General features: G+C 43.9%; 2 protein-coding genes across 4 annotated transcripts in view; both read left to right on the top strand.

Annotated features, from left to right (window-relative positions):
- The window catches only part of LOC148221687 (uncharacterized), a 51,256-nt gene extending 41,810 nt beyond the window's left edge, over positions 1 to 9,446 (top strand). Inside the window, exons 7-12 of the mRNA XM_088175728.1 lie at positions 596 to 707; positions 3,505 to 3,593; positions 6,544 to 6,602; positions 8,115 to 8,284; positions 8,768 to 8,865; positions 9,295 to 9,446. The gene's annotated coding sequence lies outside the window, so the exon portion shown is untranslated. The remainder of the gene's footprint in view (positions 1 to 595; positions 708 to 3,504; positions 3,594 to 6,543; positions 6,603 to 8,114; positions 8,285 to 8,767; positions 8,866 to 9,294) is intronic.
- Positions 9,447 to 10,210: 764 nt separating this feature from the next.
- LMO1 (LIM domain only 1) overlaps positions 10,211 to 19,302 on the top strand; it is a 59,676-nt gene continuing 50,584 nt past the window's right edge. Inside the window, exons 1-2 of one of the 3 annotated variants that reach the window (XM_088175625.1) lie at positions 15,448 to 15,839; positions 15,991 to 16,092. In XM_088175625.1, coding sequence (XP_088031751.1) covers positions 16,068 to 16,092 — 25 coding nt within the window. In that variant the 5' untranslated portion in view covers positions 15,448 to 15,839; positions 15,991 to 16,067. Of the gene's footprint in view, positions 10,855 to 15,447; positions 15,840 to 15,990; positions 16,093 to 19,302 lie in introns of those variants that run through there. The other 2 variants (XM_088175626.1, XM_088175627.1) reach the window with 2 other exon arrangements.

Below are 19,302 nucleotides of genomic sequence, written 5' to 3'. Positions count from 1 at the left end.
TGGGTGGCCAGGGTTGTGTTACCCAGGTTTATGTCTAGTCAGCCATCTAGCCTCTATTTTCTAATAAAATGTTTGTGCCAAGAGCACCTAAGCATTTATGAAAAGTTTTATCAGCCACCTGACTTTTGCTTTGGTGCCCAAGAGACTTGCTAGAAGTGTATGGAAAACATGCCAGACCTGGATTAAATTCCAAGTCTCCCTAGTTCCAGTCTAGCTCTTTAACTGCAAGACGTCCTGCCTCATTTCCAAAAGTTTTATTATATCCCCTTTTCCCTAATATGTGTCAAAGTCATATCTGCTTGAGAAAAGCATTCATCAAAGAAAAGGGCATGTGAGTAATTATATCATGTTATTACATGTGGCAAATTAACTTGTCACATGTTGGAAAAAGCAAACCTGGGTTTTACTGCTCTTGCCTGCAATGGAACAAACTCACTCAGTGTCCTTGTGCAGACTGAGTCTCTCTTGACTGAGACCTCCTCATGTGATGCCACCTGCGTTATTGTGGGCTTAATTGCAACACTTTTGTTGCTGCTAGTTGCACTTATTTGCTCTTGAGCATGTCATATTGCCCTGGCGTGTTTTCCTTTTTCAGACTTAACACAGAGCTCCTGAAGTCAACTGAACAGAGACTGCTCCACTGAAAGCTTCCTGAAATCGTTCTTAAATTACGATGCATAATCTCTTGAAATTAAGTCAATTCAAATGTAAGTTTAATTTGGCTCCTTCCACTTAACTGATTCCTAGTGTACAAAAAAAAAAAAAAATGCTTCAGTTAAGTACTTAAGATGGCATTTAATTGGTCCTGAGTATCACACTACTCTGTGTAAAACTCTCTGTAGTCTTTAAAAACTTTAATCACTTCCTTTCAGTCAGGGCTAGATTCCTTAGTTGTATAAAAGCCTTAAAGTGGGACCCACCAAGAAATTTGTTCCAAACTCCACAGCTGCTCTCAGTGCTTCTTTGTACCCCTTGATAAGTAAAGGGTTTCTTGGAAACTCTTTCCAAAAGAGTTTTAAAACTATCAGGGATGGTTGTTGCTGGTTTTTTTAGCTCTAATTAAGTGAAGGCAGGGAAGCACCAGTAAATAAGCAGCTGGAGGAAATAAGGAATTCTCATTGCTTCTGAGGAGACCTTTTTAAATGGGCAAGAGGGTTAGCAGGCTCTTTTACTGCTTTCTGCTTATCCTGAACAGTTATAGCTCACTAGGCTGAAACTGGAGCACCAGACAGAGAAGTGGAAAGTTACCCAAAACTGCTTGCTTGTTTAAAAGTAATATATATATTATTGTTAGTCATTCCATGGCATTAGATCCTGCAGCTACATTTCAGTTAAGTGTTCTTCCATGGGCATGTTCTCTTTCTTGTTTCTTTTTTGGCAGTAGCGTTTCTTTCTAAAAGTATTTTAGTGCTTAGATGGCAAGCTCCATTTTATCCATATAATGTTTAATTTAATAAGGCAAAATGTGATTATTTGGATTAATTAGAGCATGTAAGAACTCTGTGTGTATGCACTTTTGATAGTCACTTTTAAACACGTGCTTTTATCTATTGATTTATAAATATTTGAGGTATATTTATGCAAATTTGATATACTAGCAAAGCGAGGCTTTATAGATCATTTGCAAGGGTGTTGTAGTGTGAATTCACATTTAGGCAGTGAGCAGCATTCATTAAATGTCCGTGCTTCAGCTATGTGCTTGCAGGGTGGTATTTTTTCCTGTGAGGCTTAGCTATTAAATCCACTGTAAAATACTGCAGAGTTGTATCTCAGCCTTTTTAAGTGATCACTTGACTCTGGTGACTGTTTGGTATGGAAGCTATAGTCAAAATATGTCTGTTTAAAACAGATGTAATCATTAGGAGGCCCTCCAAACTGTGCTTCTCAGCTTCTTCCAAGTCAAACTTCTTCTAGGTCAAACCATCTCCTAGGCAGGTTCACACAGGGATGATTATCCCTGTTTCCCCACATGTCAAGTGTAACCACGCTGCTGCATTGACAAGGGGCTAGTGCCATAAAAGTAGGACTCATTACTTAGTTATCAGACAAGTTTGTTGCCATTCATGCTCTTCGTTCTGTCTAACTTGTGCTATTTAAATGTGGAGCTAAGAATAAATATTAGTCCTTGCTTATCAATAGGCACGGTGAGGAGTTTTACTGCCCTGAATGGTGCCCAGGGTTGGCTTTGGATGGGTTTTTGTTGCACAGCATTGCACCAGTCTGGACAGAATGCCACAGGGAAGGGCCCTGGGGCCACTGGGATCCCAGAGATGCTGAATGCCAGTGCCCAGGGTGATGAGCAGGAGGAGTGGGCTGTAATAATCTTCTGTGAGACACAGAAAGAGCAGAGCCTGAGCAGGGCCTTGCCAGCCAGAGAAAGGATTGCTTTCCAGAGTGCCCCAACCATGACCTCAGGATAGGGATTTCTGACTGACCCTGTGCCATGAAGCATTAAAAACGCAACAAAATGATCCACTGGGCTCTCACTTCTTGACCTCCCTGTGAGCACAGAAGCTTTTCTAGCTCTCACTGAGAGAATGATATCATTTCTGTAGTTATCTTTACAGCTTTCAGACCGAGTTTCTCACCTGCTTAAAGAGAGCTGTGACAACCACTATCATTTCTTCTGAGTATTTTCTTGTTTATTTTTCTTCGGGTTTTTCTTGCACTTCTGTCATTTGCTGATGGGCCAGAATCATGTGAAATTACCCACACAACATTGCAGTTGTCTTTTCCTAATTTGTCATTTTGTTCAGATATCCAACATTCTTTAGGACTGGGGAGCAGCTGCCATTGTGTACAGAGGGTAGACAGAAAAGGGACAGTTTTCGTGGGGAATGGACTTGGTGGTCTACAAGCACAAAATCTCAGACCCTGTCACAGAAATCACCCCCTTCTCTAAGTGTCTGGCATCACAAATGAACAAAGGCAGTAACTTTGGGTTTGGATATAGGTCTGGGTAGAGTTGAGTTGTCTTCCCAAATTTGTATCATGCAGAGCTTTTCCTACCTCTGTAGGAAACAAAAACAGGTACAAACAGGTTTGTATGATACAAACAGGTGCTGTCACCTGCAAACAGGTGGTACAGGTGTGTGCCTGGTGCTGCAGGGCAGGGTCTGAAGGGCATTCTCCATCACCAAGTAAAGCAAAGAGCGTGTCTTGAGGCCAAAGCTACCACTGCAGAAGAGTTTCAGTGGTGAGGCAATTTGGGTTGCATCCCTGTATTGACTCTAGAGTTTGTCAGCGTCACCCTGCTGCCTGCAAGCTGCCCATATTACAGTCATTCTGTGCTGCTGTAGTTTGCCCCTATTACAGTCATTCTGTGCTGCTGTAGTGTGGAACATTGTGAACAGCCTCTGGATGCTCCTAAATTAAGGCAGATCATCTTTGCCTCCTAAGAAACCTCCAGAACCCAGCTGCAGCCATAAAGCTGCTATCAAATGCAAGCTGGCTGCAGTTCAGAATTGGGGCCAATATTTTTAACAGCATGAAATTTTGTTGTAGGCCCTCTGGAAGGATTCTGTATGTGAAATGTTGAACTGGAGCAAAATCAAGACTGAAGTCCCCTGTGTGGAAAAACAGGTGAAAAAAAGGTTAGCTGTGTTTGAGAAGGGGGATGCATCTCTCATATGTATTACAGAGAGAGTCTGATGACATTAATTTGGAAGAGGTGTATCTTTCACTGTTGGCTTATGTTCACAAATGCATTATAATGTCATGACCTCTTTTGTCTGAGTTGGCACCACTGGAACATACCAACCATATCAATCTCATCAACAATCAGAAAATAAGTTGATATTTTATGCTAGTAATTAAACCCTAAACTCTACCCACTTTTTAAGGGCCTGAACTTCTACATGTACTTTCATACTGCCACTGGTGGCTTTTTGTTTGCATTGCAGCAGCCTGAGAGTAAACAAAAGGCAAGATCCAAGATAGGAAGGCAAATTGGTTTTGCAAACATGGCAAAGAAAGTGTGTGAAATCAAATGCCAATATTAATGCAAGACATCTGCTCTCTGTTCCAGTTCTGAGCGAAGTAATCCAGTCCTAATTATACACTGCTGTGTCCTCTACCAGCTAAGGAGAATGGTGCAGCCATTCTTAGTACTGGTATATAAATTTCTTTTTGGATCTGATAGATACATTAGATGCAGGGGAGGCTTTTCATTTTTTGGCTGTCAGTTGCTTTGGGTAGCACAAAGAGAGGGGAGGAGAAAGGTTGCAGCAGGAAAAGATCAAAATCCTCCAAAAAGGACTCTGCTCCTAGAATAAAAATTTTTCCTAGAGAACTTTCCCTGCAGACCTCAATCAATACTATTCTCATCTGAGTGCACATATTATTCATTAAGAAATATTGGCAAGATGTGCACTATAGTGTATGCCTTCATTAGAGCCTCCACCTGCCTGCTTTTATCAGAACATCTTCCCTAACTTTCATCTTCATTGAACTTGTTTCTTTCTTTGGATTCAGAGAGAAATCTTGTAATTTCACAGGATGGATTTATTTTCAAACAAACAAACACCAAAATATTAATCTCTTTGGTTTGTGTATGTGTTTTCTCATCTCATGTGTTAACGAATCAAGAAGATTATCACCATTAGATTCAGATGGAACTGGATGCTGATGAATTCAAGTGCAAAACACAGCCTAGTGCAGCAGACCTTCCCTGCCATGGGAATAGCTGGAATTCCTGTGTTGTGTGTTCAGCTGCCACACCATATCCTTTGTGTGCACCTACAGCTCCTGTGCCAGCAGCCATTTTCCTTTGGGATCAACATTTTTAGATGATACGTTGTTAGAATGATGTTATGAAGACCTGGCAAATGTCATCCATGCCAAGTAGAGGCAGAGGGAGCCACAAAACATAGGGAGACACAAAACTGGCAGTGTCTTAGGGTATTGTTATCCCAAAACAACATGAGCCTGACATCACATTTTATCTCTTCAATTCATGTGTTTCCATCTCCAACCACTCTGTGTCAATTTTGCCTGCTCTCTTTAGTGCAAGGCAGTGAAGAAAGAAGCTGTCTTACTGAAGAAGGGCACTGGGATTTTTGGACAATATGTTGTGGTCTAGCTCCATGATTGGGACCCCTGTGTGCTGCTGCAGTTTAAAGAAGAGCTGACAGTAAGAGATCATGAAAAGGCAGCTCCATGGCTCTGTCTCTGCTCACCCATCTCACATTTGATTAGTCTCTGCTTGACATCAGGCTGGGAGCAATAAGCTCTGATCATAACAGTGTATGTGGCAACAAGCCCCAGAGCTCCATGTGTCACTCCAGAACCAGGCACTGTCTCTCTGGATTCCTCCATGAAACAACTGAGGCAGACATACAAATGCCAGATCTGTCTTTCAGGTTTATCTACTGCACTCACCAAGGTGAGGAGTAAAAGTATCTGCAGGAGAACACTGCACTAGCAATGAACTTTGAAGTGGAGAAGAATGTACAGAAAAGTCAATTATTGATCCAAATGAAAGCGAGGGACGTTATGAAAACACTGTCACTGGAGTGTATCTGTAAGTTTGGAGGTGTCTTTTTGTGTTAAGGATTCATTTCCACTTACTTTAAAGAAACTCTGCACAGGCAGTGCTGTGTGAAGAGGTGGCAGTCAGAGTCCATGTGTTGGATTGCTCAGAAAAATTGAGCTAAAGGTGCATTCCTGAACCTCTGTTGAACTTCAGTTTGATATGGATTGAAATCTTACATCACTGTTGAGAGCTGATGGACCATACAAATGGAAGAACACATCTCACTCGAGCCTGGGAGAGTTTTGAGAGGTGGAAGGAGAAAGGAGGCTTCTATTGGGAAAGCATCTCCTCTCTTTATGCTTTTCCCAGGGGAATTCAGCCTGTCCCAGCTCCTTGTCTGGGCCTCCTCTAAAGCTGTTCACTTGTGTCCTTAGACCTCTCCCTGCCTGTATTGGTACCTTCCTGATACCAGTTTCTCATGTAGAAAGAAACTGAGCTCTTCTGGACATGAGAGCTGCAGAATCTCCCCTTTAAATGTCTTATGAAACAAGAAACAGTCCAAAAATTTAGGTCTTGTTACTTTAATTTTTGAAAAAAAAAAAAAATTATTTTTAACTTTTTGCTGTGGAGAGCAGCAGCAAAACTTCTGAATAACTAATTTATCCACTGTAAAGTTCCCTAAAAGGTCATTACAGATTGTAAAGCCTAATGGCTTAAAGTTCTAGCCTTATATCACAGTGGCAAAGAACTCATTCTCCAGAGTTTTATTTTTGAAGCTTTGCCATTTTCTTCTATCAAAGGAAATGCTGTATTTTTAACACACAATTTTCTTTATTAAGTGTTAGCCTATATTTATGAAAATATTTAACATTCATTTCACGTAAAACCTAGTAACAGAATCGAGTGATTTATTTTCACAATGCATAGGCAGAGAAGTAGAGCAAGCCAGAGTTTAGAAATAATTGAGGTCTGTAGATCTCAGGTATGTATTTAAGTGGTCTTTTGAACTGCCACCCGTGTTCAGTGTGAACATAACTTTTCAGAGCACTTGTGATTTTCCTCCTTTACAGGGCTGCTGAATTGTGGTATGAGGTCAGGCCTGTGGTCACTCTCTTCTGACACCAGCAAGGTAGGTGTAAGTGATTCTGAAATAGGTAAAAATACAGAGATGTTTTGTAGCTAATTTAGTACAGAACTGTGCAAATTGTCTCAGTTATTTGTGTGAATTCAAGAAATAGAACCCATGTGTCAAACTGGCAGATAAAAGTCTTATCTGCAGGGAAATCTGACTTTGAAAACAACTGCTAAATTCACTATGTGCAGGGTACTCTTTGGTACGGCCTGGTGCTGCTTCACTGTGGGATTCTGACTAGCACACGTGACTTAATCACCTTCACTTTTATTGTGAATTCTTTTTTAATCCTGTCAGCTGAAAGATAAAATAAAAAACATATTAACCTCCCTGATGAAGCTTTATAATTCCCAACACTGAAACATTAACCAAGTCCTTAATTAAGAAAGACTGAAAGTAGAAGAATGCTTTTATGTCATTAGCTGGTTTTTGCTCCAGTCATCTGCCTCATTCAAGCATAGGATAATATGAAACCTCACGGGTCTGCTAAAGCCTTGACTTAAGTATATTGTGGACTTTGCAATTTAATAAGAATGAGGTGTTGTTCTTAAGAAACTTCATTTTCTCTTGCTTCTGCTCAAGCCAAAAGGAAAAAGTATGAGCAGCTAGTGAGCAAGAGCCTCAAGTTAGACCCAGAGGCCTGAGCCCAAGCCCTGGCTGCACAAAGGTGTGTTTATTCCTGCATGCCTCTTCCCTCATGCACTAGGAATAGCAGGAATTAGTATCAGACCAGAAACTTTCCTAAGCAGAGCACAGCTGCTCCCTTTTTTTCTGTGTTTTCTGCAGTATTGAGATGGCTTCTCAGAACTGCCTAGCCAGGGAGTGTGAGGCACCATAATTGAATGAAAACCAGTGCACACCAGTGATGAACTGGCAACTCAGTGATGAACTGGCACCTCAGTGATGCAGTGGTGTTGTCTGGTCCTCCTCCAGCAGCGAGCTGTTTTAGTGCTTTGCTCCAGAGAACAGAGGGTTGGGGAGCTCAGGCTTATTCCCAGACACAGATCTGTGTCAAGTTTTCCCAGTAACTCGTTATGGGGCCAGTTGCCTACACAAGCGTTTTCTAAAGGAGTCATCTAGCTGTTCTTCTCTGGTGTCAAGGTATTAAAAAAAAAAAAAAAAAGTGTGGTAAAATTCCTTGTATGAGACTTTTAATCTACTGGGTGAAGGAGGCTCAAAAATTACTGAAACTTTCTCATTCCTCTGAAATTACTCAGTGAGCAGATGTAATGGAAGCAAACGCAGGACAATGCTTCACCACGCTAGAAAAAGTAATTTATGTACAGTGGGGACCTTTACACTGGGGTTTGTCTCTTCACCTTATTAAAGTTGTAAACCTAAAAATCCCCATGACTGTAACTGCAGGATTGCAGCAGATTGTTCAAACTGCAGGATGTGTGTTTGGGAATGAAATGTTTTGGTGGTTTTGGCATTATTTTTCTCCCCTTGTGTGACGCTCCCTTATGCGTCTGCACAAGTGCAAAATTCTCTCTTGCATTTTCCCTCCAGGTCTTTTTTCATGCCCAGTGACTCCACCTTTGTTGGCTCAAGAGCAAACGTAATTTCTGGAGAACGATACCAAAGTCAGCCTCTGTTTCCTCAGTTTCTTCCCACTCTACCCTTGGCATCCCAACAGTGACCTTGAGCTCCAGTGCATGCAGACAAACTTCTGCCACTCAGTAAGTCTGTGCTTAGATTAAACCACACCATCCCTGTGGCAAGCTCAGAATTAAGGCTCAAGGCTTGCATACCAAGATCTTGAAATTATGGCTCTGCACCCAAAAGTCTCTTTGGCCACAGTGAGAAAAGGAATGGGCTCAAGGACCAAAAGCATGCTCAGAAATGAGTTGATGCACAATGTTCCCCAAGGTCAGTATTTTTCAAGTGCTGCTGTGTTCTTTCAAAGGAGGAAAAAAAAAATTATTCACGGAGTTAGAAGGACCAAGTTCCTGTGGGTGCAGTATGTGCCACAGAGTGGAAATTAAAAACCAGAGAATTAACTGGGTTTGTTGTGTTACAAAGCTGAAAGCATTTTTATCCTTATATGAGTGTACTCACAGAAAAAACATAGTGCACTAATGAAACACAACTTTATGTTCCCAGCCATATTTATTGTTTGTTGCCAAGTAGTCTTAGCTATGGGTTTGTTTGGTTTATTGTAGGGGTGAAGAGGAAGTGCTTGTGGGGTTTTTGACTCCCTTGGCTATAGGTGATGTGTACAAGGTGTGCCTTAAAGAGAGTGGGTAGAGTTGCCAAACAGGTAAGTTTAATAATGGGTATCTTGACAGGGGTGAATGTGAAGATGGGGAACTGAGGATGTGACAGTTCCCATGAGATGATATGCAGCACTATCTCCCCTAAAATCTATCAAAAATTTTCTGTCTCCCTTCAAGGGGAACCAGCCTGAAGAAAAGTCCAAAAAAAGGCAACATGGTGGGCCCTAAATAAAAGCTAATAGATGAGCTGAGCTAATATTATTTTCCTGATATATAAAGCCAAATGGATTAATGGATCAGCTCATGCATTGCCTAAGGAAACAAAAAGAAAATCTTCAGTACTTCTGTGCACATTGAGGACATGAACAATACAGGTCTTTAGAAAGTAAAAACCTAATTTGGGGGAATCAATTACTACTTCTTTTTTCCTTAGCTTTTTTTTTTCCTTTTTTTTTTTTTTTTTTAATTTAAAGGAAGTTCACAGAGAGGTAAAACTTGGGTAACACGCCAGCCAGAAGTCATGCGTCTCAGACACCACAATGATGGTCGATCTCGGTTTGCATCAGTCTTGCCCGGGCTCTTTTTAGCATTCCAGCTTCAGCTAATGGAAATCAAGCCCATTATGGTAAACGTAGGAAGCAAGTACATTAATAGTGGGCACTGACATTAATTCAAATGGTAAACAATTCAGAACTGTTCCCAGTACATACTAGATTATGTATCATCTTACCTGCTGCTTCAGAGGGCTACTCCTTTCACGGGTTTTTAAAGTACAAAAGACTGTCTGCCACAGTTTTCTGCTTTAGTAAACTATTTTCAAATTCTGCTTTGCTCCCTATCAGTCCCATATACTTTTTCCTTTCTGGTTTTGGATGCGAGCACTTTCACTCCAGAACTGACACCACCGCAATGCCAATCTGTTCCTTACTTTAAAAACAGAGAGGCAGACGGGGCAAGTTTAGCAAAGGCAAAATGTGGGGGGAAAAAAAAAATCTAACGCGAAGGTAGAAAGAAAAATTGAGCTTATTTATACAGTAACACGTGTGTTAGAGCAATGCCTCCCTTCCTCGGCTATGCGCTCCCCCATCTTCTCTCTCACACACGTATATACACACACACTTTAACTGTGCTTTTGTGTTTTGTCAGAATTAATGAGAAAAGTTCCCTTGCCCTAGGGGTAATTAGTGTCCTTGGAGTTAAATAAGCTAATACTTAGACACCTCTGGCACAGGCAATTATGTTTGTGTATTGAATAATTGATTCAAAGAGGGGGGGAAGGGGCTGCTAATCAGATCTGAGCATAATGAATTGATTTAATTAACAGGGGAATCTGAGGGTCCCTGGGAAATGTGTGCATTTATTCAGCAGCAGGAGAGTGCAAAGCACATAAATTGAGAGAGAGAGCGAGCGAGGCAGGCGGCAAGTGCTTTTGCTTTCAGTGATAGGTTCACATCTTTCCTCCCTCCCACCCCCCCTTCCTTTGAATATAATTTTAGATTTAGAGTGAAATCAAGAGAAAAGCACTTTAGAAGCCTGGAAAGCTCTTGCTGTAGCAACAGCAAAGGGGAGAGAGGTTGCGAGCGATCACACGCGATTACATTAAGACAATTTTTGACAGCGCAGGTTGGGCAAGGACGGAGCAAGGGGGAGCAGCCCCCGATATCGGTCCTCTTTCACCTTTCTCCTCTCTCCCTCTCCCTTCCCTCCTCCTTTGATCCCTAAACTGGCACTCGAGCTGCAGCGGCGGGGCCGGGGGCGAGGCGGCTGGTGCAGGAGCGCGGCTCCGGCTCCGCGGCGCCCAGCGCGGCCCTAGCCCGCCGCAGCCCCGCTCCAAACTCGCGTCCCGGGGCAGCGCCGGGCCGGCCGCGCCGCTCTGCCCCGCGCCTCGGCAGCGCCGCGGTGCACCGGCCCGGAGCCTCGCCCGCCCCGGAGCCCAGAGCGGCGGCTGGAGGGGGAGCGCCCCAAGGAGCCGGAGCGGCGGCGGCGGCGGCCGCCCTCGGCGCCCGGGACAATGGTGCTGGACAAGGAGGACGGTAGGTGGGACCGGGGCGCGGGGCCCGCCGCTGCCGCCCGGGCACGGGCGGAGGGGAGACGGAGGGAGGCGGCGGGGTCGGGGGAGCTGCCCCGCGGCGCGGCACGGCGCTGCCGCCCGGCCTGTCCCGCCGCGCTCGCTCACAAAGCGGCGCCGGGGACGCCCGGGACGGCGGGGCCGGGGACACCCGGGACGGGGACACACAGCCGGGACGCTGGCCCCGCCGCACCGCGCCCGCGGGTCGCTCTCTGCGGTGGCCGGGCCGGGCCGGGCGGGGCGGACACACGGCAGGGCTGGCCGCGGCCCCGCTGCTGCGGGGCTGGGGGGTGTCTGACACCGGGCCGCCATCGGATCAGCGCCGGTGGCCTCGGCGCGGGTCGCCCCCGGGCCAGCTCCGGCGGCTCCCGAGGCCGCGGGGGCCCGAACGCCGCCCCGCGCTCCCGCTGCGGGCAGGGCGGCCCTGCCTGCCGCTGTCAATGGCCACAGCACGTCCCTGTGCCGCGCTGCCGGGGGCTCCAACTCGGAAAAGTGGATGCCAGGCTCAAGGGACAAAGTGGGAGATGCTCTCCTCTCTCCTTCGCTGTTTTCTTTTTTCTTTTATTTTTTTTTTTCCCTCCCCTCTACCTCTTTTCCATCCCCTTCCCCTTTGCTTTCGGTCTGGAGTTTCTGCTTCTGCACGGGGAGAGTCTGCCCGCCGCGACACCGCCGAGTGGGACGGGCACGAAGAGCGGTCCGGGCTGGCTTGTGGGAGGGGGCCGGAGCGCTGAGAACCGCAAGGTTAAATGCTCGCTGCCCCCGAGAGGTGCGTGGCGACGGAGCTCGTCACATGCCTCTGGGCCCTCGGAGAATCAATCCCTCAGCCAGCATCTTTTCTGTCCTCCAGTTTCTTGAAGCCCTCTGAAGCAAACTGATGTAGTGTTATTAATGGGGTCTGTAGTGCTCCAGCGGAAAGCGCGTGTGTTGGAGAAGAGGGAATGAACTTATCTAACTGGTCAGGGAGAGACAACAGTAGAAAGACTTTTCTTATCCCGAGCCCCCTGTGCACTTAGGTAAAAAGCTTAAGTAATGACCGAGGAATTAAACACGGGTAATTTCTTACTGGTGTATGGAACAAGGTTTGTGTTTCTCTCCGACCTCACTTTCAGGGGTAACCTGCATTGCAAGAGTCCCCTGAATTTTGCTCAGCTGCTGCAGGAAAAGGGAAGAAGGGCTCTTAACATCTCTGTTAATACCCCTTAATAATAATAATAACCGGTGATGTGTTCATCGCGGTGCCTCTCTGTCAGGGGGTGCCTGCCAGCCCGAGTCTGTTCCCGTGTGATTGACAGGCTGCCAGCAGGATGCTGCTCCATTGCAGGGGCGAGAGGCACAGGTGAGCTGCGAGCACAGACCGACATCTGAGGAGAGTTTCCTAATAGGGCTGTTTGGGCTCTTTCAAGTGTCTCAGACGTACTCATTAAACACGAGGAGCTCGGGGCCGGCCTGACGGTGCTGTAAGGAAATGAAACTAGAACCCTTGATTATCCAGACAGTTCTCAACAGCCTCCTTCCAGGAGGTTTCACGAGCGCCTGTGTATAACAGGGAATAATGGTGGTGGATGGGAGAGGTAAAGAGGAAATCGGTGTAGGGTGCACTTAAAAAAGGAGCAAAGTAGGAAACAAACCCCTGATGGAAGGGATGTGAAGATCAGAGCAACAAGGTGGAGTAATGCCTAGGAATCTCCCGTGCTATTGATGGAGTAGTTATGCTCGAGGAGAAATTGTGGTCACTTTTAAAGGTGCACTGGAGAAATGGGGGACAGGAGGTGAGACTCAGAGAAGAAACTCTTTTTATGAAGAGGTCATTTTACCTTTGTAAGTTTCTTTCTGCCTGATTCAAATGGGCTCCACTTGCCCGCTCATCTGTGAATGTTAAAAGGGGATGCTGGACCTGCATAGGTTACAAATGGACTGAAATGGAAGCTTTTGCTAACTAAACCAATTCCTTTTGAAATCAAGCTTGAATGAGCTTGTTAATAAAAATGGGTCTGTTTTACTCCCATAAATGGCCTCTTTTTTTCCCCTTTTATTTTTCTTTTTCCCAGAAACCGGTCCGATTTTTACCATCTAAAAATCCCAGCCTTGTGGCTACTATCCAATTCTCCCCTTGATTTAAGAGGCTTTGCCATGTAGAGTTTTTCTTTGAGGGGTTTTTCTTCTTTTGAGGTCTCTGGCAGCGGTGGGGGTATTCATAGTTATTACTGCACAGAGAAGGCAGGATTTCAGGATTACCCCTCCCAGAAGTCCTGGTGCATGGCAAGGAGGATGCTCGCTGCCTTGTAGATACGTGCCCCTTACTTTTGCATCCCTGAAGGCTACTTGGGAAGCTGGGCCGTGGCCATTGGCCTCAGAGGCAGCTGCCCACTCTTTCAGCTCGGGGCCTTAGGGCTGTGTGCCAGCCCCAGTGTGACACCAGGATTGTCCCAGCGGTGCCATAACTGCGGATTTGTGTTTCCACTCTGGCTCTGTGAGCAGAAAGCTTCCTTGGCAAGCACGGTCCGCCGTGCCGAGGAGCAGTGGACACTCAGTAATACTTTTCTGTGGGTCTTCACAGATATCGTTGAGGATGGAGGGGCAGGCTGAAAAAATAACAACAATAATAACGTTTCTGACTTGATGTGTTGTGGCATCACGTCAAGTTATGTCAGGGAGGTAACAGCGTTTTGTATGTTTGAAGTGACATAATATAACTTGACTGATGCAACATGACTTGATATTAGAAAATACTGTTCACAGTGGAGCTTTGGCAGGTATCATCCCTGAACAAATGTTAGGAACTGAGAGAAGAGGGGCGAGAGGGGCGGGGGAGAAAAAGGTTGAGAGAGAAAAACTTCAAGGCTCCCATTTTAGTCAGTTCCAGTGTGTAAATCACTGCAGAATGTGCTGTGGGCAAGCCAACCGACGCACCGTGCAGCACATTTATAAATTTCGAGATAATGAGAGTTAAGATATTTCTCAAATACGTAAATGTTTTGATCGCAAAGACCAGATTTCTGCTTAAAAAAGTAAACTGACATCAGGTAGCATGATTAATTCCAACAGATTGTGTTAATTGTAGTTGACTTAAATTGCTGTACAAATGTGTTGGGGGTTATAAAACTTTTTTTTAATTGTTGGTGTGTGAAATGAGTAAGCAGATAAAGTGTTTAAAAAAAATCTGTTTGCACAGGGAATAATCCAGCCTTATGACATGATGGAGCAGTAAAGGAATAAAATGTACATTGATCTGGTGCTGCGTATTTTTTCATGAGTGCATTATGTCTGCTAGTTTGCTCTGCTGCAGAAGTCAGCTGTGACAGACAATGGCTAACTTCATTTTTATCAAAACCTTGCCTTTTTCTTGTAGTTACCAAATAGGGGAAGTTGAAATGTACCATATATTTTGGGGTGCCCTTTCTGAAGGTGGCGGGGTTGAAAAGTACACAGACAGAAAGATGGAACGTTTTTGGAGTTCACCATTTTCTGGTGGAAGCCAATAGTATATTGAAAGTGTTAAAGCCCCTCAAATCTAGAAAAGGCTTTGGTTTTGTTAGTTTTTGCGTGGATGCTTTTAACTATTAGACTTTAATCTTTGGGATAAGTCCTCCTCCTTTTTAGCTTGTGACACTTCCTAAAAGAAAGTGATTATTTATGGTGGTTGCACTCTTACGATGAAATACATATTCAACACTTGCAAACTAGTATCACTAGGAAACAGGAGTTGTTGGAAGCACTAGATGAAAACAGTTCAATGTAAAACGATACACTTAACATCAAATATTCTCAAGGACTGTTAGGATTAAGTATTGTGAATGAAGGGGGAAGGAAAAGCCACTTCAGCTGGGGATAAGGAATCTAATTAAAAATGGGTATTAAGGATATATAACTTGAGCCCGCTATCATGCTCTTTAGAGTACCGTTGTATCAGTTGTAAAGGGGAGGAAGAAGTATCATTAAAGCAGAAATGAAATGTTTTCTCAGATTAAAAGACTGGGATGAGTGAAACGGTGCTGTTGATCTTGGTAGCGCAGTGTCTGATCCCGCAATCCTTGCCAGAGCCATTGGAGACAGCAAATGATGACTTGTCTGGGAAAGGAGTGAGAGTTGTGGGATGAGGGATAAAAGATGTGGGCCCCCAAGTTGTCACTTTATATTTAAGCATTGATGGCATTTCTGAGAAGTGGAGCAAACCTGTTAAGGGTTTGTATCGCCTTTGATTAGGTAAATTCATTGTAACATTGACCTAGTGAAAAGGGAACTGCGTTCTGCAGAGCGCACCCTGAAACTAACACCGACACGCGAAAACAAACCCAAAAACGTTCGCGGCAGAAAATCAGTATCAAGTTTTTAGGTCACCAGAGACGTGTGAAACGTAGCTGGGAGTGTAAGCCGGCATCAGCAGCGCGGAGTTGCGAGCCTGTGAGCTGCCCGAGCTGCTGCGTGGCACAATCGCCGCTCGCACGGAGCATCCCCGGAGCATCCCCGGCCCCGCGGAGGACAAAGGCGGCGGCGCAGGTGGCCCCGCGGCCGGTGGCACCTGGGCGGGGGCCGGGCGGGCTGCAGGTGGTGCTGCTGAGCCGGGAAGGAGCGGCGATCCGCCAGGAAATCCCGGCAGGAGCACGAGAGGGGGCCCTGGGAAAGGAACGCGTGCATTTATTCATCGCAAGAGTGCAGGGCTCGCCAATTGAGAGGCAGAGGCAGCACTAGTCGGGCTTAGGTATTCTAGGCTCTCTGAATGTAATTTCGGATTTAGATGCAGCTTAAATCCAAAGGGAAAACACTTTATAAGGCTGAAAGCTGTGTAGTTGCAACAGCCGGGGTTATGAGCTATCAAAAGCAATTACATTAGAATAGATTATACTGTGTAAATTGAGCCATTTAGAAGGTGAGAACCAAAGAAACAGCTCTGATCCCCCTTCTTTCTAAATTGCAGTTTTAGCTCCTTGCAATTCTGAGGCACCAAAGTAGGTGAGACTGCTTTTGTATCTGCAAAGTGCTTTATTTCTGAGTGTAATTCTAACTGAGTGCAATCTAGGTTAAAAGCTGGACAACTGGGTAATTAGAGCTCACTTGCTGCTAAAGGACGATCAGCTGTACCGTAGCTCATTTGTGTTCCCAGAGACTTGCTCTCCTCTCCCCTGAGCGGAGGCTGCTGGAGAAGAAACATCTGTGCCCGGACTTTTCTTGATTGCGGAGATGATGGTGCTGGACAAGGAGGACGGTAGGTGGGCTGAGATTGTGTAAGCCTGTGCTCGGTGTCTTCTGTGTGCTGCTGATGTAGAAATAAGTAGTTTTGAAACAGATGTGCGCCGTGCATTTCAGAGTGTTCCGCTCTGAGCTTCTGATGTGTTTCTCTTGTGTAGGTAAAAGCATGCTCGCTCTTTATTTTTATACCTCGTCTCTGACATGATCGGACAGCCAAGAAGGGTTTACTCCAGGCTGTGCTTGCTGAAGGACACAGCAGAAACAGCTTGATTTTTTTCTTTTTTTTTTTAAATATCTATGTAGATTTTTCTTTCTCCAAGTTACTCTAATATATCCATTTTAGCCTGTTAGTTTTAACAGCTTTTATTGTAAATCTAATTTTGCGATTTTTCTTTCCCTTTCATTTGCATGCCATTTAGGTCTCTTTAATGTGCGTTTTTAATATGTATTTCTCACAGCTTTTCTTCATAGCTATAAACATAATGACAAGAAGCTAATAAGTCTCTGTGGCAAAAAAAAAAAAAATAGCATTGGTTTATTCTAAGAATTTACCCCCTTCTTTTAATAGCAGAAGTGGATGTTCATTTGGGATGTAATTTCATGAATGAAGCTGAAGGAGGGCTTGACTGATTTTAGGACTTCACATATGCTTATTTTTTTAAGCTGACTAGTCCTTATCAAGGATGCTTGAGGGGAACAAATTGCTGTGAGGAATATCAGACAGTGTTAGTTAGTAACCTGAATGACCTGATGCTATCTTTTGCACGTTGCCTGCCAGGGTGTGCAACTTAACTGCTCAGTCATTAGTAGTTTCTGGGACGAAGGTGGTAAGTCCAATCACAACTTTTTAATGAGTGTTGTGTTGTTTTTTTGTTTTTTTTTTTTTTTTGCTAAGGCTGCTTTGTGGCTTAGGTCTTCCCTCACTGAAAGCAAGTATTAAAACTGAGGCAGAGCAGAAGGGTTCTGTAGCCATCCACATGGACTTCCATCCATGGCACTGCCTCTTGCCAGGGACCTCCACCTTGGTGGCACTTTGTGCATGCAAAGCAGGAGCTGCATCTTAACTTCTAACAGGCAATTCTGCCTGTTATCTCCTTACTTCATGCCACCTGTATAAATGGATGAAGTGGGCCGTGGAATGGATTTCCCTGATCTTTGAAAATTTATTTCAGAAACCTCTTTAAGCGTTTAAAGAAAAAATAAGTCATAGGCAGTTGCCATTCGAGAGTAAGAGAAATTACTGAATATTTGTAAGACTGTAGACAGGAAACAGCTTTTCACAGGGAGCAAAAGAGCTTGGAGAAATTGGAAGTTGGGTGTTTTGGCAGTAACATTGATTTTACTTGAATATATGTATTGCTTTTTAAAATATTTATGAGGAAAATAACTTGTAATTCAAAGTCACTTACTTTACTGTGTCGGGGTCATGCTAACCATGTTTTGTGACTAGTACTGAAAGCTGCTCAGTGCTATTAAGTTGTAATTATATTATTTTTATTCCACAACCCATATCTGTCTTCTAGTATTTTACAACTGAATTAGTACTGCACTGGAGAATAATTTTAGGAAGGCTTGACTATTGAAAGACTAGAAGTCTTCTAGTAAAGTTTCTCTTCCCAAGCTCCTTTCCTTGCCTCCCAAAAATGGAAGTATTTTCAACCTAGCATTTTGAGGTCTTCTCTCATTATAAGTTTGATTTCTAAAATACTCACTCTGGTATATTCACGCATGTAGAATTTTAATCTAGTTTCTGGGATGGCATGGGATATTTTGTTCCATGAAGCATTGGAGACAATGAAAAAATGTGGACTTTTCACAAAGACTTGACGCTAAAATATGAGACTAAGCAGAAATGCATCATTATCAGTGCCCTCTTATATGCAGATTCAATCAGTTTTGGGCTAAGAGTTGACCAGTGTGAGATAAAAGTCTCTGTGTACGTTGTCATGCCCTTCTGAATTTATTCCGTGCTAATTAAGTTGGCATCCCAAAACTGTGAAATAATCCTATTTATGGGGGGGGAAATAAAGTAAATCACAGGCTTTATTTCTGTTAAGATCTCGTAAGTTCCTTTGTTAACACAGTAGAACTTTAAAAAAAAAAAAAGAGTAGATGTGGAGCATCTGTTACACATCTTCTAGATCAGCTTTGCAGTTGACTGGCCTGTGGATAAAAGACACGCTAAGTGCTTGAGTATTGCTTATGCTGGGAAAACAAATGAAGCTAACAGGGTTTCAAAGGCTTTGAAGCAGTGTCACTCTCAGAGGTGTTCAGTTGTTTTCTTTGGCAATATAAGTTGAAGCAAGCTAGTTTACTTTATTAGAGGCATAAGGCTACTCTTGTAACCTTCCTCTGACTAAGATGAATTTGGCTGACTGACCTTATTTCTTTCTGGACCACACGTGCTGTGCTGGGTTTGGGTTTTTGGGGGGTATTTTTCCCCCTCCTTAGGATTCATCTCTTTTAAAGGGCAGCAGTATTTTCTGTATTTTGTTAAATCTCCCTTTTCAATTTGTGCCTCCCTACAGAACTATGTTCTGCTATGATGGAGCAATGCAAATCAAGTAGAATAGCCCAAATTAATTCTTCACATTGGCAGTATGATTGCCTGCATGGAATCAATAATGCATCATAGAGGGATCAAATTTTGGAGTATAATGTGTGAATAATGCTTGACACAAAACAAAAATTCAGTCATCATAATAGCAATTAGGAAAAAGCTGCAGCTTATCCCAGCTGTAATCTCTGCTAACAATGAAGCACAGCCTGGTAATCAGCATGTATGGTATGAAATGCACTAATAGAAATCACAGCTCTTTGTTATGTGTGTGGGGGGTGAAAGTTTCCTTTTCAGCTAACTTGTGCTGTGTTAACCAGACATGGCATCCTTCAACCAAATTGTGGAGTGTGTGTGCACTTGTAAAAGCACTGATCAGCTGTGTGTTCATCCCGATGTTTGCATAGACAGGAGCACCCCAAATCACGGCTCCTTTGTGTTTTTGAGCAGAACTCTGATTAAACAGATCTCAAGAGTAGGCTGAGTAAATAACACATCAGAGGACTCCATTAAACATGTACCTTGGCTTTATATAGAAAGAAAATTTCATAGTTTCTTTAAAAAGGAAAAGAACAATATGGATACTCAGTGGTTGTGTGCATTTGGGTTGGAGAATGGGTCTTAGGTTGATGGGAGGTATTGAGGGCAATGAATATTAGGTAATTTGAA

This window comes from Sturnus vulgaris, chromosome 18, assembly GCF_052056855.1.
Source record: "Sturnus vulgaris isolate bStuVul1 chromosome 18, bStuVul1.hap1, whole genome shotgun sequence".
NCBI lineage: Eukaryota > Metazoa > Chordata > Aves > Passeriformes > Sturnidae > Sturnus > Sturnus vulgaris.
This window is presented reverse-complemented; position numbering and strand designations above follow the sequence as displayed.